General features: G+C 55.5%; 1 protein-coding gene across 27 annotated transcripts in view; it reads left to right on the plus strand.

Moving 5' to 3' along the window:
• The window catches only part of PPP1R12B (protein phosphatase 1 regulatory subunit 12B), a 171,140-nt gene that overhangs the window by 36,961 nt on the left and 108,310 nt on the right, over positions 1 to 25,869 (plus strand). For 24 of the 27 annotated variants that reach the window (XM_025285261.3, XM_025285267.3, XM_025285268.3 and 21 more), the window contains exons 2-9: positions 9,690 to 9,820; positions 15,117 to 15,235; positions 16,701 to 16,860; positions 18,292 to 18,436; positions 19,375 to 19,449; positions 20,954 to 21,033; positions 21,644 to 21,837; positions 25,646 to 25,758. In XM_025285261.3, the coding sequence (XP_025141046.3) occupies positions 9,690 to 9,820; positions 15,117 to 15,235; positions 16,701 to 16,860; positions 18,292 to 18,436; positions 19,375 to 19,449; positions 20,954 to 21,033; positions 21,644 to 21,837; positions 25,646 to 25,758 (1,017 nt within the window). Of the gene's footprint in view, positions 1 to 8,996; positions 9,453 to 9,689; positions 9,821 to 15,116; positions 15,236 to 16,700; positions 16,861 to 18,291; positions 18,437 to 19,374; positions 19,450 to 20,953; positions 21,034 to 21,643; positions 21,838 to 25,645; positions 25,759 to 25,869 lie in introns of those variants that run through there. The other 3 variants (XM_025285266.3, XM_044942601.2, XM_025285272.3) reach the window with 3 other exon arrangements.

Genomic DNA, 25,869 nt, shown 5'->3' on the forward strand with positions numbered 1-25,869 from the left:
GGTGACTGGCTGCAGTGACCCCCATTGGCACCAAGGGCCAGGATGCTGCCGGTCCTCGCGGGGCTGACGCCTGCTCCATGTCAGGCGTGTCGGGGCCCTGTGGTCTGTAGCCGACCACCACGAGCTTGGTGGCTGGAAACAGCAGGAGCCTGTCCCCTCACGGCTCTCCAGGCGGGAGGCTGAAGCCTGAAGTCAGGGTGCGGTGGGGCCACCCTGGCCCTGGAGCTCCAGGGAGAGGCCCTCCTCTAGTCTCCCGGCTCCTGGTGACGGCCAGCGTGCTCCAGGCTCTGCCCCGGGCACTGTGCCGCTCCTCTCCTGTCTTCGCCAGCTCTCCCCTGCCTGCTTGTCTACCTCTTAGCAGGACGCTGGTTGGATTTGGGGCCCCTCGGGTCATCCAGGACACCTCCGCACCTGGGTACCATAACCTGCCTACACCCGCAGGGCCCCCGTGTCTGAGTCGGGTCCCCCTCCGGCTCCTGGGTCAGGACGTGGACGCACCCCGCTGGGCTACCATTCCGCCGCTGCCCGGTGGATGGAGGTGCGTGCCCAGCGCAAGCCATGTGGCGTCAGCATGCTGCCCTCAGTGGGGCTGGCCCACCCCAGGACGTGCCGTCTGCTCTCAGTGGGATGAGTCTGGAGAGGTCTTCAAGTCCAGGTAACCAGGAGTCACCTGAATCTGTAGAAAATGGGAGTTTCTGTGTGTTTGGGCATTTGTTCTTTTCCACAGACATGTGTTGGGGACCTACTGGGTGCCAAGTGTGGTCCTGGTATTTGGGATCTATCAGTGAACAAATCGCCAGAGAGCCCTCCCTCGTGGGATCTGCACTCTGGCTTTGCTGGTGGACTTGAGACTTGCATGTAGGTGATTCCGGTGCTTGGTGATAAGCGCTTGTGTGAAAGAAATTTGGCTCTTTGCTGTTACGTCCAGGCATTTAGGGTTTTCAGCATAAGGTAGACATTGCACAATTTTGAGAATTATGTAAATTTTGAGTTATATAAACTATAAATTGTTATTACTGGGTTATGCAAGTTTGGAGGATAGAGGACAAGATAGTGAAAGGTGTGGAAGGGGCCGCGTCTCCAGCGCCGCCCCTCCCCCCAGCAGCAGCATCCCCCAGTGTGATCTGTGGGATCGAGGCCGGGAGATCCCACTGCCCAGAGCCCTGAGCCAGTATGCTGCCTGCACAGGAGTGCACGGGCCTGGGGAGACGCTCTTCAGGCCAGGGCAGGCTCTGAGACCCGGCAGCGAGGTCGGCTCTGGGGCCCGTGGCATGTGGTGGCGGTTGCGGGCTCTTCTGGGGAGGAGGCAGCTTGTTCTTAGGCCTCCTCACACTCCCAGGTTAGCGCCATCAGCTGCTCCTGCCTCTGATAGAGAGGGCAGGGCAAGGTACAGTTGAGGGGGTGGTGCTCCCCTTTCTCCAGGCCGTGAAGTCAAGCCTTTTTCCTGGGGGAGAGATGCTTATTGCCAGGGAACGGTGACATGCTGATTCTAGGAAGCTTTAAATGATTACCTGGCAATTTCTCTGGTAGCTTTCTGGCCTAATAATTAAATAATATTTCCTTTTCTTAAGGAGCTTAGAACAGGTTGTTACTTTAGTAATATTATGTGTCCAAAGTGACATCAGAAAGCCCTTTAGTGTCTTGGCCTGTTCAAGGGGAAGACCTGTCTGTGGGAGGTGCGTGCAGCCCTGCGTGGGGGCCGTGGCTTCGTAGGCGGCCGCCTGCCCTCCCCTCGCTGAGGCCCGGAAGAGGCGCAGCACACCTGCAGAGGGAGTGGGCAGAAGCGTCTAATGTAGTCTGTGTTTAGCTGAGAAGCCTCTCAGGGACTGTTTGTTTCTCTTCCTTGACTTTAGTCATACTCATTCTCCTAGTGAAAGGGAAAGTCGCTCAGTTGTGTCCGGCTCATTGCGACCACGCGCACTGCAGCCCGACAGGCTCTTCTGTCCTTGGGGACTCTCCAGGCAAGAATACTGGACTGGGTAGCCGTTCCCTTCTCCAGGGGTCTTCCCAACCTAGAGACGCAAACCCAGGGCTCCCGCATTGCAGGAGGATTCTTTAGCCACCATGGAAACCCTCCTAGAGGGAAACAAATTCCCCGAGACAAAGAACAGAGAATGGTTCCCCCTAGATGCCCAAGCGGAGAAGGCAGTGGCACCCCCACTCCAGTACTCTTGCCTGGAAAATCCCATGGACGTTGGAGCCTGGTGGGCTGCAGTCCATGGGGTCCCGAAGAGTCGGACATGACTGAGCAACTTCACTTTCACTTTTCACTTTCATGCATTGGAGAAGGAAATGGCAACCCACTCCAGTGTTCTTGCCTGGAGAATCCCAGGGATTGGGGAGCCTGTTGGGCTGCCATCTATGGGGTTGCACAGAGTCGGACATGACTGAAGTGACTTACCAGCAGCAGCAGCAGATGCCCGAGAGTGTCTGCCTGCAGCTCTGTGGGCTGGCCTGCCCGACAGGGTCCACTTGAGGTGACTGTGGACAGACAGACTGACTCCCATGGCTTCTGCCCTTAGGGCCCACAGCATCCCAGGTGCTACAGGGGTTTCCTGAAGGCAGGCTTAGGCAACAGGCTCTGTGATCCTGCTAGCTCAAATCCTAGAGCTGGAGGGCAGTGGTGCGTGAGGATGAAGTAGGACTCATGCTTTTTCCTGGGAAGGCTGTTGCTGTTGAGTTGAACCGTTGGCTTAGAAACAGCGCCAGGCACTGCGCCAAGGCTGTACCGAACCCTCACAAAGCCTGCGAGGCGGTGGCGTCCCCGCCCCCAGCTGAGCCCTGGTGCTCAGGCTGCGTCCTCACTCGGGACTGTGCTCACTGGCAGGGCTGGTCACGAGCCCGGGTCTGCCCGGCCCCTGCCATGCCCTGTGGAGTGCCAGGTGGGGCATCTGACAGGTGTGCCGCTCTGCCTCCTCCCGGACAACTCTGCAGACAGGCGCTGTCACGAGGCTGGCGGCAGCGCCTCGGACATCCTCACGGCGTCGTTCCTCACAGCGTCGTTCTTACGTGGACACCGTGTCAGGGGTGTGAGAGTCATAGACGGGAGTGATCATGGAACTGGCAAGGAAGAGAGTGGAAGTTATGCTGAGGTGAAGAAAAGGAAGGGGAGATGCCAGGGGGGAGAGAAGACACATTTCTCCTGTTTGGTACCTGCTGTGCTGGGGTGACGTTACCTCTGGAGTTGGGCTCAGTCATCTAAGGATGAAGAACTGTCTTGAGAACATTGGCTCCCAGAATTCTGTCTGGTGATGGTATGGCCCCTGGCTAAGTGTCCCAGCTGGTCTCCTTCCAGAGCCAGAGAGATTTTGCAGCCAAGCGAGGAGCAGCTGACTCGTGCTCCTTACTAGCACAGGCCAAGAGGGCACATTTGACCTCCCGACACAGTATATGACTCCTGGGCAAAGTGTGTCCTTAACCTCTGAAGCACAGTCTCCTCCTTGAACTTCAGTACCTATTTGAAAATACCCTCTTCCATCCTTCCAGTTAAAGTATTAGCAGTTTTTAGTGACATATTCTGTAGGGGGTTAGCTAAATCTTAACCTGTGGGGTTGCAGACTGGTAGTCATGCAGAGTGGGAGAGATTCACTGATAATCTTAATTACAAAATGGTTCATAATATTATGAATAGTTATGAAATATTTTACATGGTAAGGAAGTATGAAGAAAGCTTATAGAGTTGATCAACCTAAGCAAACATAATAGGAAAAATTTTGATTTTTTTGGAACTGTTGGTTGAAAAAGAGGCTATTTTGAATACTGGCTATAAAAGTCATCTGGCCTCAAAAGGTCAAATTGGAGAGATATATGACTTCAAATCAAATCGAGGTTAAGATGTTTAGCTAATTCCACTAATTGTAAAAAGTATATCAAGTGGTTTGGGGGAAATGAACAAGATGCTTTTTGTAACCAAGATTGTTGTTGTTCAGTCACTGAGTCATATCTGACTCTTTGTGACCCCATGGACATGGACTGCAGCACGCCAGGCCTCCCTGACCGTCACCAACTCCCGGAGTGTACTCAAACCCATGTCCATTGAATCGGTGATGCCATCCAACCATTTCATCCTCTGTCGTCCCCTTCTCCTCCTGCCTTGAGTCTTTCCCAGCATCAAATGAGTCAGCTCTTCACATGAGGTGGCTGAAGTATTAGAGCTTCAGCTTCAGCATCAGTCCTTCCAGTGAATATTCAGGGTTGATTTCCTTTAGAATGGACTGGTTTGATCTCCTTGCAGTCCAGGGGACTCTAAAGAGTCTTCTCCACCACCATAGTTCAAAAGCATCAATTCTCCTGTGCTCAGCCTTCTTTATAGTCCAACTCTCACATCCGAACATGACCACTGGAAAAACGATACTTTTGCCTCTACAGACCTTTGTCAGCAAAGTGATGCCTGTGCTTTTTTAATGCACTGTCTACATTTGTCATAACTTTTCTTCTAAGGAGCAAGCATCCTTTGATTTCATGGCTGCAGTCACCGTCTGCAGCGCCGCCAGCCCAAGAATGTAAAATTTGCTATTCTTTCCATTTTTCCCCTTCTATTTGACGTGAAGTGATGGAACCAGATGCCATGATCTTAGTTTTTTGATTGTTGAGTTTTAAGCCACCTTTTTCACTTTCCCCTTTCGCTTTCATCAAGAGGCTTTTTAGTTGCTCTTCACTTTCTGCCATTAAAATGGTATCATCTGTATATCCGAGGTTGTTGGTATTTCTCCAGGCAGTCTTGATTCCAGCTTGTGCTTCATCCAACCTGGCATTTCTCATGATGTACTCTGCATATAAAAGTTAAATAAGCAGGGTAATAATATACAGCCTTGATGTACCCCATTCCCAATTTTGAACTAGTTTATTGTTCCATGTCTGATTCTGTTGCCTCTTGACCTGCATACAGATTGCTCAGGAGGCAGGTAAGGTGGCCTGGTATTCCCATCTCTCTAAGAATTTTCCGTAATTTGTTGTGATCCACACAGTCAAAGGCTTTAGCAGAGTCAATAAAACAGAAGTAGATGTTTTTCTGGAACTCCCTTGCTTTTTCGATGATAGAGCAGATGTTGACAATTTGATCTCTGATTCCTCTGCCTTTTCTATATCCAGCTTGAACATCTGGAAGTTCTTGGTTCACATACCGTTGAAGCCTAGCTTGGAGAATTTTGAGCATTCCTTTGCACTTCTTTGAGATTGGAATGAAAACTGACCTTTTCCAGTCCCGTGCTGAGTTTTCCAAGTTCGCTGGCATGTTGAGTGCAACACTTTCACAGCATCATCTTTTAGGATTTGAAATAGCTCAACTGGAATTCCATCACCTCCAGTAACTTTGTTTGTAGTGATGCTTCCTAAGGCCCATTTGACTTCAGACTCCAGGATGTCTGGCTTTAGGTGAGTGACCACATCATTGTGGTTATCCAGGTTATGAAGACCTTTTTTTGGTACAGTTCTGTGTATTCTTGCCATCTCTTCTTAATATCTTCTGCTTCTGTTAGGTCCATACCATTTCTGTCCTTTATCATGCTCATCTTTTCATGAAATGTTCCCTTGGTATCTCAGTTTTCTTGAAGAGTGTTGAGGTCCTTTAATGGACTGGAACCTGGTGGTCCGGAGTCGATGATAAGAAAGTAAAGGAGAGAAAGAGGCTGATATTCCTTGGTTTACACAGAAAGCCAATAAAGCCCCTGACACGGGACTTGCTCTGTTCACGGAGGCCTCAGGTGCCCTCTCGATGGGGTGAAGATGCAGAGCGCCTTCTCGAGAGGGTCTTAGAAGCCCAGGCAGGAAAGTAAACTCAGAGGGCCTTAGCGCTCCAGGGGATCAGCCTGAAAAAGAGAGAGACACAGACAGACAGACAGACAGACAGACACAGGGACCAGAGCTCTGATGGAGCACAGGTGTTTTAATCAACATGGTGTGGGCATAGATACTGTCTTACAAAGTAGTTATTCTCAGCAAAGATAAAGATTAAAATTCCAGACTCACAAAACATAGGCGATCCATATTAAAGAGAGAGAGAGTTGTAAACAATCACTTTTACGGTGTGGTTCACAAGAAGGAAGAGGGTGCTTATCACCATATAGAAACGCTAATGAAGGAAATGCCTGGGTTTGTCAGTCCCGGGAGACGCTTGCCTCTCCTCTTGATTCCTGAATATTCAGGAATTAATAAGGAGCAGGGAATTCCTGACAGATCCAACACGGCACACAGGAAGCCTCCTGTTAAATGCTTCCTGACAGAAGAGATCTCTAGTCTTTCCCATTCTGTTGTTTTCCTCTAGTTCTTTGCATTGTTCATTTAAGAAGGCTTTCTTATCTCTCCCTGGTATTCTCTGAAACTCTGCATTTAGTTGGGTATATCTTTCCCTTTCTACTTTGCCCTTCAGTTTTCTTTTCCCAGCTATTTGTAAGGCCTCCTCAGACAACCGTTTTGCCTTCTTGCATTTTTTTTTGGGGGGGGTGGTTTTGGTCATGCTTCCCTGCACAGTGTTGCCAACCTCTGTCCATGGCTCTTCAGGCACTCTGTCTATTGGATCTAATCCCTTTAATCTATTTGTCACTTCCGCTATATAATCAGAAGGGGTTTGATTTAGGTCAGACCTGAGTGACCTGGTGTCTATCCCGGATTTCCTCAGGCAGTTCAGTTCAGTCGCTCAGTCGTGTCCGATTCTTTGCGACCCCGTGGACTGCAGCACGCTAGGCTTCCCTGTCCTTCATCAGTTCATGGAGCTTGCTCAGGCTCATCAAATCAGTGATGCCATCCAACCATCTCATCCTCTGTTGTCCCCTTCTCCTCCTGCCTTCAATCTTTCCCAGCATCAGGGTTTTTTCTAGTGAGTCAGTTCTTCGCATCAGGTGGCCAAAGTATTGGAGTTTCAGCTTCAGCATCAGTCCTTCCAAAGAATATTCAGGACTGATTTCTTTTAGGACTGACTGGTTGGATCTCCTTGCAGTCCAAGGGACTCTCAAGAGTCTTCTCCAACACCATAGTTCAAAACCATCAAGTCTTTAGCGCTCAGCTTTCTTTATAGTCCAACTCTCACATCCATAGCTTTTACTAGATGGACCTTTGTTGGCAAATTAATGTCTCTGCTTGTTAATACACTGTCTAAGTTGGTCATAGCTTTTCTTCCATGGAGCAAGCATCTTTTAATTTCATGGCTTCAGTCACCATCTGCAGTGATTTTGGAGCCCAACAAAATAAAGTCTCTCTCAGTTTCCATTGTTTCCCCATCTCTTTGCCATGAGGTGAATCTTCAGCCAAGATTACCTAATTAAATAAATATCCTCTAGTTTGAATCAACTGCTTGTCATCCAGTGCTTGTTTCTAAATGGGATTGACATGAGGTTTATCTGGAGAGGTTTCTGTTTTAGTCCTCTTGCTGGATAGATGCTTCTTAAGTGTTGTAGTTCTCCTCAGAAGCCTGGCTTAGTTCTCCCCAGGGAAATCTTTTGCTATTTAAATGGTTGTCCATTGTCGTTCAGTCGTTATGTTGTCACTTTTGTGACCTGCCCCCACCCCACCCCCACCCCAGACTGCAACACACCAGGCTTCCCTGCCCTTCACTGTCTCCCAGAGTTTGCTCAGACTCATGTCCATTGGGGTGATGATGCCATCCACCCATCTCATCCTCCTGCCCTCAGCCTTCCCCAGTTGCTCATTATCACCGTAAAATATCCTTTGGTATGTTTCATTGAAGACATCAGTTCTCAAATTGTTTGATCTAAGTAATCCTTGACATTCTAAAAATTTCTTCAGGACCCTAAGGAGCTTTCGTTCATAAGTATATTACATATTACTGAAAAGTGTTGAAACTACCTGCTTAGTAATTCAGTCAAAATAGCAGTAGCCCATTATATGTTCATATGAACCAGGTACTTTAGTGGAAAAGAGCTGTGTACTTTCAGAACGAAAAGCAAAGTAAAAGCAGCCCTTCGACGTGGCATAAAGGGAAGAGCGGCTTGTCCTGCATCTGCGTGACGCTCTGCTCGCGTCTGCCCTCTGTCTCCTGTGATAAGCTGTTCTGATGAATGTATGTGAGGGAAATCTGGGCTCACACGGGTGTCTGTTTTGAGAGGGGTGAGTGTTCTACCAGTCTGCTCACACAGTCACGGGTGCTCCTGCTGCTGAAATGCCAGCAAGAGTAGCTCCTTAAATATTAGTCACAGTCTGGAATCTGGATTCCACACTGTGGAATCAGTGGACTTTCCTTACTTTGTGACGTTAAAGTCCAGCATCTAACCTGTGTTTTGAGTGGATTTTTTACCTTGCGTGGCTTTCTCACACATGAATTTGCTTTTGTGGAAAGTATGGGTTCATTGAGTTACACCGATTTCCAGATGTTAGTATGTATTTCCGTTTACTGTATAAATCACCTTTTTTGATAATCCCACTAATCACATTGGAAAACTGAACATTAGGGAGCTGTCAGGCTCTTGGGTAGTTTTTTCAAAGTTCTGGTTTTAATTGGATGGCCAAATTTTGTCATTGGCAGGAAATACGAGGTTTCTTTCCCTTTTAAGTGACAGGCTCACTTTTCACTTTCGTGCCTTGATTGTCATAGTTTATCTGTTGGTTGTTTTGAGTAAAGTAGCATCTGTGAAGAAAGCTGTGTGTTCATCTGGCACCTCGGGCAGGTACACAGAGGCTTTGTCCCCAGTTGGCGCTGAGCGCGGGCCATGGGGAAGGGCCACGTGCGTGCTCACGGTTGTCAGAGGGCGTTACGGACACTTAGAATCCGCGATTGAGGGTTAGTCACGTTAAGAGTTTCTACGGCTTCTTCAGGGTCATTATTGTGGGAAACCGGCCTCTTGGTGTTTGCTTTGCCCCTCAGAGGCTCCTGGCTCCTCCCCGTGGGGCTGCGTGTCTGAGAGCGGGCCTCAGCCAGTGAGGGGGCAAGTCGGGTATTAACAGTGTTACAAAGGTCAGCTTGACCTCGATAGTTGTTCTCAGCTAAAGTTTTAGCTTTCTTTTCTTCTTTTGCGAAGCAGGGGCTAAGAGACAAGTTTTAAAAAAAGGACTCTCATTTGCTGGGCCCTGAAGCATCTCCGCTGCTCTGGGTCCACCGAAGCCTTGACGGTGGTCGCCTCTGTCCATGTGGCTGTCCCTGCTTTTGTCCTCTGGCTGTGCTCAGATGGCCTGTGGGTCTTGTGGCTGTCCTTGCTGGCTGAGAGTGTGCTTGCAGCCTTTGTTCCGGAAGCTTCTCTGCCTTCCTGACGTTGCACAGACACACGTGCTGTGCTGTCTGCAGCTGCTCAGACGGACGTGGAGAGGAGCACACGGCTTCTGTTTGAGGGCTCACCGCACCCTCTTGCCAGAGCAGAGATGGTTCAGCAGTCCTGGAACCTCAACTGCAGCTTCCCGCTGAGAAAGGTGTATTTGAGCCTGTAAGATTCATAGGCAAATCAGTGGTTCCTGACGTCGCTCTTGGATAACGTGATGAAACAGCGCTTCAGCGATCGCTGTCCTTGGTTAGTCCTCGCGGCACTGTGACACCATCAGTTGCCATCATGCCGCTTTCACAGCTGAGCACTGAGGCAGGGAGGGAGTTGGGGGGTTTGCCTAAGATCCCAGTGCTGAGCAGCCCCCCAGACACCCTTCAGGACGCAGGGCTGACACGCCTTGTTCCCCGACTCCGCCGCACCGCCAGAGCTGGGGCAGCATCCCCGCACGCACTTGCTGAGTCAGTGATGGGCTTTTCTTTGCAGGCCTGCATTGACGAGAACCTGGACGTGGTGAAGTTCCTGGTGGAGAACGGAGCCAGCGTCAACCAGCAGGACAACGAGGGCTGGACGCCCCTGCACGCAGCAGCGTCCTGTGGCTACCTCAACATAGCAGAGTGAGTGGCTGGCGGTGCGTGCGGACACTCGTGCTCTTCTGCTCTCAAGTCTCAGTTTCACATACAGCCGTGACCGCTCTTTACTGCAGTTCATAAAAGCGGGCGGTTGAATCAGTTCTAAGGAATAATTGATAACTGTGTTTTGTGTAGCTGCTAAATCTGCAGCTTCTTGGTTGAGATTTTGTGTTTGCTCCTGTTTGTAGGTGGTGTGTACTTGTTGGGACGCGCGGGGGTGGCTTCTGCTGGTCGCACTGTCTGGGCTGTTTCTAGCGGCTGTAGCTGGACATGCGTGGGGGCAGACCTGGGGAATTTCTCCACACTCTGTGTAGAAGAACCCCACCACACAGTGTCTGGGCTGGAAGGGGTGCTGAGTGAGTGTCTGCTGAGTGAAGGCGTGGCCAGGGAGATAAGGCAGTCACATGTGTTCTGGATGAGACTGACTGTGGATTGCTAAGGTAAGTTCTCTACGTAAAGCCGTGGTCCTTTGAAAGTCAGATGAGGTGTTTTCATGGCCCCTTTCCACAGGAGTGGAGCCCATTATAGCCTTCCTGTTGCACAGCAGGGCGAGCTCTGTTGGCAGCGCTGCAGGGGCCTGGGAGAGGCCCCTTGGAAGCCTCGCTGGGTCCCATGAGAGGGTGCCGGGTGCAGGGAGTTAGAGGCGGCGCGCTGACAGACGCTGCGGGTTCTGAGGAGCAGGCGCCCACAGCAGAGCTCCCCTCCTGGGTAGCCCCTCAGCCGACCTCTGCAGAGACGTCCATTTACCTGAGAACCGTGAACAGAGCCTGCCTGTCCCTTCTCACTGGTGTTTGACTGTCTGTTTGGCGGCTTGTTTGTGATTCTGACCTCCTACATCTCATTCCATCCAGGGTTCTGCTTTTCCCCTAGAAGGTGACAGGCACAGCTCAGCCTGGAGTCGTGCTGGCCTAATCCCAGGGGTCTGTCTTCCTCCTTTTATAGTGAAGCTGAGACAGACAGTGACTGGGGTCGCTTTGTTGCCGTGGTTTCCTGACCCTGGCTTGTGGACGAACATGGTTCCTTTGGAAATAAGTTCAAACTTTTAAGTGTCTGTTGCCGGAACAACCGCTACTTTGAGTGAAGTAGACTGGTGAGAGTCACTGTCTCCTTGGGCACAGGTGTCCAACCCAGAGGCGCGAGCTGGACCAGCCTTCCCCGGCCACTGCTGGCTGTCCTCACCCTCCCCGTGTGTCCCTGTGCGGCTGCATTCCCAGGCCTGCAGAGCCCCCCTGCCCCACAGAGACCCCCAGCCCTGCCCGCAGAGCCCTCCACCCCCACCCGCCCGCAGAGCCCGCCCCCCCGCCCCCGCAGAGTCCCCCTGCAGAGACCCCCCAGCCCTGCCCGCAGAGCCCTCCCGCACAGAGCCCCCCAGGGCCCTCCACCCCCTCCCCGCAGAGCCCCCCCCTGCAGAGACCCCCACCCCCTGCCCACAGAGCACCCCCTGCAGAGACCCCCACCCCCTGCCCACAGAGCACCCCCTGCAGAGACCCCCACCCCCTGCCCGCAGAGCTCCCCTTCGCCCGCAGAGCCCCCCAGAGCCCTCCACCACCACCCCTGCCCGCAGAGCCCCCTAGAGCCCTCCACGCCCCCCCCCCCCCCGCCCGCAGAGCCCCCCAGAGCCCTCCACCCTCTGCCCACAGAGCCCCCCGCCTTTAAGGGCCTTGACCGCGGGGTCTGTGAGCGGTGTTTCAGAGATTAGTGCCCTGTCTTTCCCTCGTTTTTCTTTTTGTATCTTAAAAACCTTAAAGATTTTATAATCTTTAAGTAAAAGAGTAAGAACGAGAGTAAAAACTTTATACTCTCATTCCCAGAATCTTTAGAAAGTCTAAATTTCAAGCAAGTGGAAATGAAGAACAGCCAGATTCACTTTCTAGGGAAGAATCAGTGCATTCTAGCGTGATGACCTTTTTTAGTCTCATATTTGAACTCTGTATGATACATTTTTAAAAAGAGATTTAGGGGCTGTTATTCCTCTTTTGGAGTTCAGGCCTACTGCTAGTTAGCCGGGTGTCTTACCTTCCTGTTACCACCAAGTGTCTAACTTAGAAGCGGCAGATTGACCCAAATGACAGCATTTAGTTTGGTTTTATTGTTTATATTAGTGGTGCTAACTTATTCTGAGTTTTTGAACACATCTCGGTTTCTTTGTTCACCCCTTAGAATAGTAGCAAAAAGACCTTACATTGGTGGTGACTTAAGAGGGACACAGAGGCTTTATTTTCTTTCTTTCTTCTTTTTCTTTTCTGGCCAAGCTGCGCATGGCTCGTGGGATCTGTTCCATCCCATCCTGACCTGGGATGGAACCTGGGCCATGGCTGTGAAAGCACCGTGTGCTGATGCCCGGGCCTCTAGGGAAGTCCCAAGAGAGGCTTTATTTTCTAAAGGCCGTGTTTACTGAAAGTGAAAGTGAAGTCGCTCAGTCGTGTCCGACTCTTTGTGACCCCGTGGACTGTAACCTACCAGGCTTCTCCAGGCAAGAATACTGGAGTGAGTTGCCATTTTCCTTCTCCAGGGGATCTTCCCGACCCAGGGATTGAACCCGGGTCTCCCGCCTTCCAGGCAGATGCTTTACCCTCTGAGCCACCAGGGAAGCCCATGTTTACTGAGCTAAGAGGTATTTCTGAGCCTCAGGGTAACTGTAAAGATCCTCAGGATTACAGGAAATATTACTTCATGGACACTTGCATGGCGGTGCCGTGGTTAAGATTCTGTGCTACCACTGCAAAGGGCGTGGGTTCCATCCCTGGTGGGGGAATTAAGATCCCTCATGCCGCACAGCGTGGTCAGAACAGAAAGAAGACTTCATGGGTGATACTTGTTCAGGTAACAGTGTGAACCTGGAGAGGCTCCGCCCCCAGGGTGAGGATGGTCTGGGGCAGTGTCTCACTTGGCACGCATCCCTCTGATTCGGGGAGACCCAGGTCATTTCTGGACAGGAGTCGTCTCCATCAGGGTCCGAGAACTTCTCAGGAAAGGGAAAAGCAGGGCCTTTATGCCCGAGTGACGTTGCCGCTGACCCAGGAAAGAATGGAAAAGGCGTCCGAGTGGAGCAGCTCGATGCTGTGTTTATTTCACGCAGTGTTTGTGGGTTGCTAGGAGAGAGCGCACGTCAGATGTCACAGCGGAGATGCCCGTTAGGAGGACACAGCTGTTGTCCTGGAGCCGCAGTCAGCTGGGGGGGCGGGGGCAGCGTCCCTGTGTGTCACGACCAAGGCCCAGACTTAGTGCCAGAGGCGGAGTCCAAGGAAGAAGAGGGAAGGTTCGGTTGTCAGAACATGCAAAGGCCTCTAAAAGGGGCTTTGAAAGACATGGAAAGTTTCTAATAATAGCAGGAAAGCGGGGAAGGGAGGGTGTTTCATCAGTTGGAGGGACTGTTGAACTGTGGGATGCAAGTGAGCTATTGTGTTTGGGGATAATGCGGGGTTCAGGGTGAGCAGAGAGGGTGCGGCTCAGTCCAGATGTGTGCGTGCAGGGCTGACTCTGGGGGAGTGCGGGGTTCAGGGTGACCAGAGAGGGTGCGGCTCAGTCCACATGTGTGTATGCGGGGCTGACTCTGGGGCAGTGGGGGTTCAGAGTGACCAGAGAGGGTGCGGCTCAGTCCACATGTGTGTGTGTGGGGCTGACTCTGGGGCAGTGGGGGTTCAGAGTGACCAGAGAGGGTGAGGCTCAGTCCAGGAGTGTGTCCTGCACTCACTCTGTGTATTTTTTGCATTTTGGTTTCTCAGGGTTGGGAGGTGAAGGAGCATGGACATGAAGGGCAGCAGGTGGCCTTAGTGTGGTCGGGGAGAGCAGAGGGAGCGGCTAGCCTCAGCGCGGAGTCTGTCTTCCTCTGAGTCTGTGAGGGGAGAGTGGGGACGGCTAGAAGTCAGATGAGTTCATATATGTGCAGTCCACCTGTAAGGTAGACACATTTATGGATGCTCTGTTTATACCAGGTACTAAGCAGTGAGAAAGCAGTACCCTCGAAAAATGTGCTCTAAATCTAATAGCTGCAGATTCTCCTCTGCCAGCTCCTGAATGCAGTGGCCACGCATTATCTTTTTAAATTCTTCTGCAGTGTCTTTAAAACGTGTTGTTGTTTGGTCATTCAGTCATGTCTGACTGTTTACAACCCCATGGACTGTAGCCCCCCAGGCTCCTCTGTCCCTGGGATTTTCCAGGCTAAGTGGAAAATACTGGACTGGGTTGCCATTCTCTTCTCCCGGGAATCTTCCTGATCAAGGGATCAAACCTGCATCTCCTGCTTTGGCAGGTGGGTTCTTTACCACTGAGCCCCAAGGGGAGCCTCAGTGTGCTAAAAACGTGCGCCCTTTAAACGTAGAAGGGGACCTGTAAATGCTTGCTGCGTTGTGGATTGGTTGAAGTCTAATTTAAGTCATTTTTCTTTCTCCTTTAAATACTTGTATTTGGGAGCACTCTGGCACTGTTGGGGTTCTCACTGGCCCCAGGGTGACTTGCTGTGGTGCCAAGATGAACTGGAGCTGAAGTCAGGAGACAGGGCCGCAGCTCTGTCTTTCAGCTCTAACAGCACCCATGTGGCCTAATCCTGAAATTGTGTAAGACTCATTATATAATTGTACGTGAAAGTACTTTGAAAATCAAAAGGATCTCTGTAAGGTATCAAAGTTATCAGGCCTTTCTTCTTTAGGATTGAACACTGTATTGCCTTTCAATATAGAATCTAATTATTTAGAATATACTCATTTATTTCTTCAGTCATTTAGTTTCTTCTTAGAGTGTAGATTTCATGGAGATGGCTGGTTGAAGGGAGAGTTCTGTGGACATGTAACCTAGGCAGATTTATGAAAATTTTAATTTGTCCTTCATTCTGTTTTCGTGCCCTGGCACTACTTACTGTGCTCTTAATGGGAATGGGGAGCGTTTCTGTGAGAATCGCTCCTTTCCATCTCTTCTGGGGACTCCGTTCTCAGTATTAGCGGTGTCCTGAGCCCTCCTGGAAGCCTGGGTTTGGACCTTGGCCTCGGGGTGAGCTTTAAGGCTGCGTGTCTCCCTTGTGGTGTTTACAAAGTGCCCTGCCGCCCACCAGGAGTGAGGGAATGGGGTTCAGAGACGAGTGTGAGAAATCCCACTTGTAGGCATTGTTCTTACCAAGAAATAGAGACGCTTTTGATCCCAACTGTTGAAGGCTAGTGGAGTGCCTTATCTGGGACCACACTAAAACTCCAGATGGAGGCCATGCTCTGCGCGGAGCCCCAGGCACAGGAGTGCCGCTGGTCTCAGACTGGAAAGGTTGATTCTGATTCTGATCTTGTCTGCATAGGTATTTCATTAATCATGGAGCCAGCGTGGGCATCGTCAACAGCGAAGGTGAAGTTCCCTCTGACCTTGCAGAAGAGCCTGCCATGAAGGACCTTCTTCTGGAGCAGGTGAAGAAGCAAGGTGAGCTGAGGGCCAGAGGGCAGGAGGGGCCTGGGCATAGCTGCACGACAATGTCTGCTCATGCCGGCCGTTGCTGCCCAGGGCACATGCCCTACTAGTCCTCGTGCGCGGATCGGCCAGGCCAGACTCCAGAGGCGGTGCGGTCGGCCCGCCCCTGCAGCCCTGGGCCGTGCACCGCGGTGTAGTCAGGCGGCCGGTGGGCGCTGTGACGCTGCAGGGCAGGCTGAGGAGGGGCGCACACCAGCTCCCGCGTGTGCAGACGGTGTGGGCGTGGCGTCCCGTGGCGAGGTCCGCAGAGGAGGCGGCCCGTGTCCCTCTGAGCACTGGCCAGTCCTCTCTCTGACTTTGCGCCTTTCCTCTTGAGCAGAGCTGAACGTGGTGCTGGTGGGACATTTGTTGCAGCCTCTGAAGTGATCTGTAACCATCCTGATTATGAAATTTTCTGGTAGTTTGTTACAGTGAGGAAGCTAATTAATTAGACGAAGAAACTCTGAAAATGCTTAGTTTATATTTTCAGAAGAATCCACTTCAGAGAACCGGTCAGGATTCTCTGACTGGAGGTCTTTGGGTTCTTTTAATTTAAAAAGTTGCAAGTAACCCTGGGCCTACATGGCAGGGAGGACAGGCCTTGGGGCGTCTGCCGGAAGTGCCTCAGAGCTGTGTGGGCCCGAGGCGTGGGGACGTGCCTTCCTGCTGGGAGCCCCCCGCACCCACAGTCTGCAGTCCACCCTGGGGGTCTCTCTGCTGTGACCTTCCTGATGCGATTCCTGCCGGCCGGACGGGCCTTTGCTCCAGCAGCAGAGCTGAGGCACTGAGACAGGCCGAGTGCCTGCCGAGCTGAGAATACTAACACTTAATGACTTGTCCATAATGTTCTGAAGGGAAATAGAATCCCTCGGAAGTGTCTCTGTGCTGGCTGCTCCTCAACTCTAGGCCACAGAGCTTCACTCAACGTGTTTCTGTACTCAGGGAAATGAACTTCAGAGGGAGTTAATTTATCAAAGTACATGATACCTGAGACTAAGGTTGTTGGCCCCATCTTAGGTGTAGCAAGGGGAGAGGAGGGGCAGACAGGGGCCTGGGGGCTACCGCTCTGTGGCCCCGAGTGACCGCCTGGCCTCCGCGTGTTTATTCCCTCCTGTGTTCAGTGGGCGTAGTGACAGGCTCCCGCAGAGGACGGTGGGGAGCAAAGGCTGACCCGTGAGGAGGCTGTGACTGCACTGTGCGGGCGTCACAGGGCCGCCTGTCCTCAGGCTCTTCAGGCCAGCCTGCCTGCAGGCCTCAGTGGGCCGCCGTCTGTGTTAGCCTAGTGGCCTCTCCCTGGGGGGCTGCTGGCGGCCGTGAACGCCGTGGCTCTTCCGATGCAGAGTGAGTTGGCTGAGCACCAAGCTGCTGCTGGCGCTTGGCCCTCAGGCGGGCCCGCCGGGCCGCGGCGGCTGAGTGGCTGTCCGGCGTGCCTCCGCAGGGCTGGACCTCGAGCAGGCGCGGCGGCAGGAGGAGCAGCAGATGCTTCAGGACGCCCGCCAGTGGCTGAACAGCGGCAGGATCGCCGACGTGAGGCAGGCGCGCTCGGGGGCCACTGCCCTGCACGTGGCTGCAGCCAAGGGCTATTCTGAGGTCCTCAGGTGGGTCCACACTGCGGCAGGGCACACAGCCAGGAGTGGACGCAGCGCTGAGGTTCCCAGAGGGGCACTGTCCTCCCCACCCTCCTCCCCCTCGCCGTCCCTCCTCCCCACCCTCCTCCCCCTCGCCATCCCTCCTCCCCACCCTCCTCCCCCTCACCATCCCTCCTCCCCCCTCGTTGTTCCTCATCCCCCCTCGCTGTCCCGCCTCCCCACCCCCTCCCCCTAACCATCCCCCTCCCCCTCCCCACCCCCTCCCCCTCGCCACCCCCCCTCCCCCTCACTGTCCCTCCTCCCCCTCGCCGTCCCTCCTCCCCACCCTCCTCCCCACTCTGCCCTCCTCCCGCACACCGTCCCTCCTCCCCCCTCGCTGTCCCTCATCCCCGCCCTCCTGCCCCTCGCTGTCCCTCATCCCCACCCCCCTCACCATCCCCCCTCCTCCTCGCCGTCCCTCCTCCCCACCCTCCTCCCCCTCACCGTCCCTCCTCCCCCTCCCCCCTCCCCCTCGCTGTCCCTCCTGCCCCCTCCCCGCCCTCCTCCCTGTCCCACCTCCTCTACCTGCTGGGTCGTTCCCCGCCCTCCTCCCACTGGCTGCCCCGGCTTCTCCTGGCGCTCCGTGGGGAGCAGAGCTGGGGTGGCCTGGAGGGGCTGGTGGGTCTCCTACTGCTCGGTGGTTCATCTCCGGCTCCCCTGCCCCCCCCCACCCCCTTGCAGTACAAGCAGACGTGCGTCCCTGCGTCCTCTGTGGACTCGTTAGGCTGGTGGCATAGGTTTCAGGGGAGCTGTACTCGCTGGGGTAGGGCGGTCGCCCATGCGGGAGGGGTCTGGACTCCTCCGTCTTCCCATCCCTGCGCGTCCCCCTGCTCTGTGGAGCCTCGGGGCCGCCGGGCGGGCGCAGCACTGGCAGCTGTGTGTGTCTGTCAGCAGACGCGCTCGCTGCTTGTGTCCTGGGACGAGGCTCCTGGTCTGTGTGGTGGGTGTCGGTGCTCCTGTCTTCAGGACAGGGTTCCCTTGTTTGCTTCTCTGGAGGCCCGCGGCGGTGCTGCCTCTGTCAGCTGGGGGTCATGCTGGCCTCCATGTGCCCCGCGGCCTTGGAGCCTCAGCGGGAGCCCCTGCAGGCACTCCTGCGGGGGGAGGTGGCAGACTGCCTGGAGAACGGGCGCGGGAGGAGGGAGAGGATGAGGGGCCATGGGCCGGGCCCCGGACGGGGCTCTGGGTGGTGTCTGTGCTGGGGGGTGACGTGGCTGCACCCCAGTGTGGCCTCGGTCGGGGGGACTCAGCTGTGACCGCTGCGCTGATGCCTGAGAGCAGAGGGCTCGGCACCGGGGCTCAGGGCTGGGGCGCGGCCGGCCGGCAACGTCAGACACACAGCTGTGCGTTGGGCAGGGAACCCTGGTGCAGAGGGTCTGAACGTCTCGTCCGGATTCTCCTCAGACTTTTGATTCAGGCTGGCTATGAGCTCAACGTCCAGGATCACGACGGCTGGACCCCTCTGCACGCAGCCGCTCACTGGGGCGTGAAGGAGGCTTGCTCCATCCTGGCGGAGGCCCTCTGCGACATGGACGTCAGGAACAAGCTGGTGAGTGGGCGCCCCCAGCGGCATCCTGGAGCACGAGGCGGGAAGGCCCTGTCCAGTGGCCAGGCCTGCCATCTGGAGCAGGCACCCCCAGCAGCTAGAGCCCTGCACCTGCCCCATCCACCCACCTACATGCACATTCGCCTGGTGACATGAAAGCCGTCTGCTGACTCTGCTTACACCGAAGCCCCTGAAACAGACAGAAAATGAAAAAAGAAAACGTTCTTACCTTAGCGGAAGTGAGTAGTGGGGAAGCCCGAGACCGCTGTCGGGAGAAGTGTGAAATGCTTCAGCTTTTCATTCAGAAACGTAGTAGCCGAGCCCTGCTCGCGGCCATTCGTTAACCGTGACCACAGCAGCCTCGAGTTTGGCTGAACGCGTGGCGTCCAGCCTCGCACCGGGCGGGTTAGAGGCCCTGCAGCTCCCTCTCACCCGCTGACCGCGGATCCGGAAGCCTGGCTGTTTGCTCAGGGGCCGCTCCGGTCTGCCCCGCCCCACCCCGCTCACCCATGGTCTGTGGGCCCGGGCCCTTCGCTGAGCTGTGGCCTGAGGGTCTCACTTAATGGGCTGCTTCCTGTGACTAGTCTTAGTGCCCACGCCTGGGCCTCCTTCTGAGGCCTCTGAGAGCCCCTTGTTGAGTTCATTGTAGCAACTGTGAACATTTGGAAGAGATACAAGTAGAGATTTCAATTGATTATTTGCCAAGAGACGATAAACAGTAGAGGTGAGGTGAGGATTGCCTGCTCACTGTTTCACAAAACGCAAAGCCCTGTGTCTGTGGGGTCCCTTGTCTTACGCCTCCTCTCTGATAGAGGAGGGCCTCATCCTGGTGCTAACTCGGCGAGTTAGGGAGGCAGCGGTCAGAGGGTCAGAGGCCTGAGACGAGTGCCAGCTGGTCCCCGGGTAGAGGCGCGTGACCGCGGCGTCTGTCTCCTCGCCAGGGCCAGACGCCGTTTGATGTGGCCGACGAGGGCCTGGTGGAGCACCTGGAGACGCTGCAGAAGAGACAGAGCGTGGTGAGTCTGCCTGGCGGCCGTGTGGTCTGTCTGTCCTCGTCCCGGCAGTGGTCACTGTTCCTCCAGGAACAGTCCGTTAGAGGAAACATCCCCAAAGCCATTGCTGCTGAAGTTCGCTCATTGTCTCGCATCACCAGCTGGAAGGCACACACGGCGATGACGGCTCTGGTTGCTGGAGTTCTAGCAAGTGATGTGACGTGTTGGAGTCAGTGTTTTCCAAACAGGGAGTACTGAGTTGAGGATGTCTCGTGAGTTCCTTATTGACTGAAGGGACTTCTTTCTTTAAAGGAGGTTGACTACAGGGAGGAATATGTTTCTTTCTTAGAAAGCAAGCAAACCCACGAAGCTCAGAGATGTGGCCTGGTCCGGCGCTTGGTCAGTGATTCATACCTAGCCCAGGTCCATCGGATGTCCGCAGTCGTTCCCTTCCTGCTCTCCTGAGCGTGTGATGGTTTGCTCCTGGGCCCGTGGCACAGCGCCTCTCAGGAGGACCTCGGAGGCTTGTGCCCACGTCCGGGCACAGTGTGGCAGCCCTCCCCGGTCGGGGCGAGCAGGGAGTGAGTCATCCTCCACTGCAGGAGGGCTGCCGGGGGGAGGACGGGGCCGGTCACGGCAGGGCTCGAGCAGCTCCCCTTGGGGTGGAGGAAGGTGATGCTCTTGCTTTCCTGTGTTCCCCTCTGCGGGCCGCGGCTCGGGTTCAGAAGGGCGTGCAGAGCCATTCTGAGGGGAGAGCGTGGGGCTCCCGGCACTCAGCGCCGTCGGGCTGGGGTGGGAGAGGCCTCGCTGGGGAGCCCGGCCCCAGAGCGCAGACGCACCGGGCCCAGTGGGCTCCGTCACTGAGCAGTCGCAGCCTTGCTAACATCAGAGTGTGATTTTCACGGTTACGTGTTAATTGTTTTATGAATACTTTATTCTGAAATAGTTTTGGGGCTCACGTAGGAGTTGCAGAAATACAGTAGAGAGTTCCCACGTGTGTTTTACCCAGTGTGGTTCGTCTCTGAACACGAATAGTATCTTCACTAAATGACATCTTCCCACCACTGGGAGTGGTGCCTGCCTTTGCCTCCGCATAACTCTGGGGTCCGGGGATAAAAATACATGTTGTCTGGAGCGTGTGTCTAAGTGCTGGGCAGGTTTTCCTAAGGGCTCATTTCCCATTTGGCACCTGTTTCTCTGTAGAAGCCTTGCCAACTTAATTCAGCATCGGATCATAGAGCGTTCTCTCACAGGCGCTTCTGGCGCTTCACCCTTTGGAGTGAGGTTTGGGGCGATGAGGTTTGGATGTTTAGGAGGCGGGTGTCCCTGAAGCTCTGGTGCCATGGTTTTCCTCTTCTCACTGGCCGAGGGCTTGCCTCTGTCTCCATCTTCCGAGCAGCCCCTCTGCTGTGCCCTGCCGCGCCTCACTCCCCCGGTGCTGGCGCAGCGATGGGGCCGCCGGAGTCCTCGTCACTGCTGATTTCTTCCGTGGTCAACGTCTTCCCTTTCCCGTTCTCTTGATTTCCAGCTTCGAAGTGAAAAAGAGACACGGAACAAGCTAATCGAATCAGACTTGAACAGCAAGCTGCACAGCAGACTCTTTAAGAAGTAAGATATTTGGGTTTGAGCCCAGCTGCGTGTGACAGACTTAGCTTGAGAATTCATACGGTGAAGAGACTCGTGTCTGATTGTAGCCAGATAGCCTTTAAACACGGGGGGATGTTCGATGGGTGAGGAGGTGGGTGGCGTGGCCATGGGGGACCTGCGAGTTGGGGGGGGGGTGCTCACTTTGTGAAGTAATGGAGACCATGTTTGTTTCTTTTTTCCCAGCTACGGGCTCTTAGTGCCAAGTGCTTCCCGAACTGGAAGCTCTGAGCTCGGGGCCACGTCTGTTCCGTTGCCCTTGTTCTGGTGTCTCACGTGGTCCTGGCGTGCAGCGATCACGCAGTAAACATTTGTTAAATGACTTGTTAAAACTGTTCACCTCGTTCACCATGAGGAATTGTAGCCCCGTTTTCCCGAGTGCAGAGCAGCCAGGTCTCCGTACGTCACACTCTCACGTTGGACACTAAAGGGACCTAAGGGAGGGTTTGTGTGTGTTTCTGTTACCACTTCTACACAGAGGTTCCTAGGCTTGTCCCCCTTCTACCAGCTCCGCAGCGAGCTCAGAAAGTGGTTTCTCGTCTCTGAGTTACTCAGATTGTCGTCTTTACTTTAGCAAAGAGAAGATGCTCTGTGAGGAGGAGACGCCCAAGTCCCAGCGAGTCGAGGAGGAGAGCAAAGAGTCCAGCAGCTCCAGCTCCGAGGAGGACGAGGGGGAGGACGAGGCCTCGGAGTCAGAGGCCGAGAAGGAGGCGGGGGACCCCGAGGCCGTCCGTCCGCAGAGCGCAGGGGGCCGCCGCGTGTCAGAAGGCAGGTGGAGCCAGCCCTGGGGGACTGATTCCCAAACAGGGGCCCCAGACCATTTTCTTCTCCCTTCTCATCATGTGAAGCCCCTTCAGTTGCTGGTTGGGGATGGAAGAAGGAACACAATCCTGGTTACCTTGCTGACTCTTAACGATGCACGTCGTGTCGAGAGTCTTCAGTTTGCTGTGCAGGGGGTGGGGTGCTGAGCTTGGTCGGACCACCAGGCTCTGGGTTAGCCCGGGGTCTCCACTCATCGGTGGGGGACGCCAGGCTCCGGGTTAGCCCGGGGTCTCCACTCGTGGGCAGGCGTCCCCTTCCAGGTGGACCTGGCAGATCTGGGTTTTGCTGGGTGGGTCTCCCTGCGGCAGTGGCCCTGCTGGGTAACTGCGGGCTCGTGGTGAGCTCAGGCTCCACAGGCCCCAGTCACCACATGCTCCCCTCCAGAGGCATCCCGAGAAGATGCAGGGTTTTCGGTGAGGGGGTGGGCCCGCTTTGGCTGAGAGTCGAGTGTGTGTCCCCCCGGAGCCTGCCCCTCCCTGGCACCCGCTCTGTGAAGGGTCTCCTTTACTGACGTGATTTCTGCAGTTTCAGGGGAGCGCTGCCCTTGTCCACGTCTGGCCTCTCCGAGGACATTTAGGATCTTCGCTTTTGTAGAGCAGACGGGCAGCGGGTTGGTCTGTAGAGCAGGAGAAAACTGTTTAGTCCCTGAGACTCGAGTCACAGGCACAGCGTGCTCTGGAAACGCCCGTGGCAAACCCGTCAGACATGTACACGTCCATCTTTCCAGCGTTTGCTTTCTTCCTGAGGCTCCCAGTGTTGTCTGGAACGCGCGCCCAGGCTTCTCTGTGCCAGGTCACCGCCTCAGCGGCCTGGGCTGCTGATTGGCCCCGGGTGCCCAGGCCTCAGGTCTCTCGTTCCCTGCAGCCTGGCTCCACGCTGTTCACGCTGCTGCACCCTCTTCAGAGCCCTCCCGTACCCCCTTCAAGGCTCTGCCTGCAGAGGGTGTCCCAAGCCCAGTGGCCTGGCCTCCGGGACCTCTCCTGCCAGGCTGCAGCTGGCCTTTGCAGCACTGTCCCCAGGTCCGGGCGTGTGCTAGCTGCCCTGGGCTGTTGGAGTTCCCACACGGGCCCCGAGCCCCACCCCACAGTTGCCGTGCCGTGGGGCTCAGCTCTGCCACTGGGGGTTGACTTTGGTCAGAGGCTGTCGGGCCAGCCATGCTGAGGGAGTCTTTGCTCAAGCCTTCTCTGTGGGGGAGCTGCAGAGGCAGCCCCGTCCCGTGCTCTCACCCATCTGCCCTCCAGCGGCGCCCCCTCCTCCTAGGCCGTGGCAGGGACCTGGGCCTGGGGTCTCTGGGGGTCGCTTCCGGGTCTCGGCTTGCACTTGGCCTGGGAGGGGCAGGCACGGTCACTGGCTGTTTTGCTGAGTGTGCCCTGGGCACGCAGAGGGTAGGAGGGCGTGTGCATGAGCAAGGCACACGTCACGTGAGCGGCCGGCTGTGTCCTCTTGTGAGGAGGACTGTGAGTTTGGGATTTATCCCGACACTTCCGGGTCGAGGTCAAGGAGGACGAGGACCTCACATCCTCCCGAGAACACATCCGCATACGTCTACACGGGGCACAGCACTTCACGTTTACGTGGTGGTTTTAAATTGCAACACCCTTAACACGTGTTCGTTTATTCCTTACACTGCCCTGTGTGTAAGTGGGGAGGTGACCCGCAGGTGAGGTGAGTGAGGTCTCAGAGTGGGGGGTGGGGGGTGCCAAGACCCTGACTCTGACTGGGGCTCAGAGCAGCAGGGCGGGCGACGCGCAGGAACGGAAGCTGGGTGGGGCTGAGGAGAGCCGCGCCGTGTGGGGGGGCCGGTGCGTCCCGGGCTCCCGTGTCCAGTTGGCCGAGATGCTCTCCTGACGGGGGTGCCCCTTGCAGCCCCGCCCTCCTGCCGCCCTCTCGTCTCTGCACCGGCTCCTCTGACTTGGGTTACCACGGGTGGAGCCACTGTGTTGCCCGGATGGCTCGGCCTCTGTGCGAGTCTGCTCTCCCCCAGCCTTGGGTTGCAGGCGCTCGGGGGCGCAGCATGTCCTGCTGGACCCTGAGCAGGACAGGTGCTCAGCGCTCACCTGGGGGGCTGGGGGGGCGGCTTGTGCCTGAACCTTCCAGGTGCTGCCTGGACCCACGCGCACACTGAGCAGGCCTGGCCTCAGGCACAGCCTCGTAAAGGGATGGTTCCGTGTGTGAAGCACGCGTGTGGTTGTAGGGAGCGAACGCTGTTCTGCGGCAGGTGTGTGCGGTCTGTGTTTCCCTTTCTCGTTCTGAGCTGCCGTGAGCCTCTGCTGAGTTAGTGATCTGCTGCTGCGTGACAAGCCGGCCCAGGGCCTGGGGGCAGCAAGACCGCTCTGTGCGTGCAGTGGTGTTAGCGGTTGGTGGCCTGGGAAGCGCTCTGCCAGGCGGCTTCCCTGCCATCCGTGTGGCAGCGCTGCACAGTCAGGCGTGTGCTGAGCCGGCGGCTGAGGGGCTTCTCCCTTCTGGCCGTCAGGCAGGCGGCCCTGCTCTCCCCGTGGCGGCTGGATTCCAGCCGTAACCACAGAGGGCAAGCTCCGCACACGCGCCTTTTCAGGTGTCTGCTCGTGTCCCTTTGCTTCTGTGCCAGGGGCCACACATGGTCACGGGTCAGGCCTGGGGTCAGTGTGTGGGTGGTGGGGCATGCCCAGCCCAGGGGCCACAGAAGGCAAGGGTCAGGCCTGGGGTCAGTGTGGGGGTGGTGGGCATGCCCAGCCCAGCCCAGGGGCCACAGAAGGCAAGGGTCAGGCCTGGGGTCAGTGTGGGGGGGGGGCACACCCAGCCCAGCCCAGGGGCCACAGAAGGTTACAGGTCAGGCCTGGGGTCAGTGTGGGGGGGGGGCATACCCACCCCAGGGGCCACACACGATCACGGGTCAGGCCTGGGGTCAGTGTGCGGGTGGTGGGGCATGCCCAGCCCAGGGGCCACAGACGGTCACGGGTCAGACCTGGGGTCAGTGTGCGGGTGGTGGGGCATGCCCAGCCCAGGGGCCACAAACAGTCATGGGTCAGGCCTGGGGTCAGTGTGTGGGGGGGTGGAGGGCACACCCAGGGTGTAGGCTCACCGGGTCAGCCCTGGGACAGCTCTTGTGGTTATTGTGAATATTCAGGGCAGTCTGAACGTCTCTGCCCAGGAAGACGGTCTCTCGGGGTAGCGGGGCTGGGCCTGGGGAGTCCAGGGACCAGAGGCGCAGCAGCCCCTGGGCACACACCCCAGGAGAGAGCCCTCCTGATTGTGTCCACCGCGCCCCCCCAGGAGCGCCCTGAGAGTGCTCTTCGCCTGCGGGCTGCCGCCTGCCTGTCCCCCTGCCACGCCCGCATTGCGCCCTCGGGGCTGGTTCCTCTGCACTGGGTGTGTTTGGGTGTGTTTGCCGTTGTCCTCACCGTGATTGTTTTGCATCTTACCTCTTCTTTTTCTAATTGCCTAGGGAGCAAGGTCTGTCTTGTATTTTCTCAGGCTTTTTCTGCCCAGCTCCTAGAGTGGATTCTACCTGTACTTGCTGATGAACTGTGTGTGTGACGTGTAGTGAGGAGAAGGCTGTCTGTTGTTCATGTGGGAGTTGGTGTCAAGACAGAATTTCACTTGAGCCTGTTTTCTTGTAAGAGGCAGAGGTTGCTGGAGGTTTCATCGTGTTTGGAATCGGAGCCTTACATGGCCCTGGTGATCTGTGTGGTAATGGGTAAGTCTTTTGTGTTAGAACAGTACAGACTCGCACAAGGGTTTCCTAATGCACTTGTTGCTTCTCCTTTTACCCCAGATGGCGGGCTGGGCGCCGTCCCCAGCCGTCCCGACTCTGACAACAGGAGCAGCGTCACGGAGCGGACCCCTGCAGCCCCGCAGAGCGCCATTCCCGCCTCTTCAACCAGGAGAGTGAGTGTGTGCGGTTAATCTGGGTATTGCCCCCGTTGCGGTGATATAATTGTAAAGACCGTAAAGATCCAGTCGTGCCTGTTTTTCTTATTTGAGTACAGTTGACTTACA

Source organism: Bubalus bubalis, chromosome 5, assembly GCF_019923935.1.
Source record: "Bubalus bubalis isolate 160015118507 breed Murrah chromosome 5, NDDB_SH_1, whole genome shotgun sequence".
NCBI classification, from domain to species: Eukaryota; Metazoa; Chordata; class Mammalia; order Artiodactyla; family Bovidae; genus Bubalus; species Bubalus bubalis.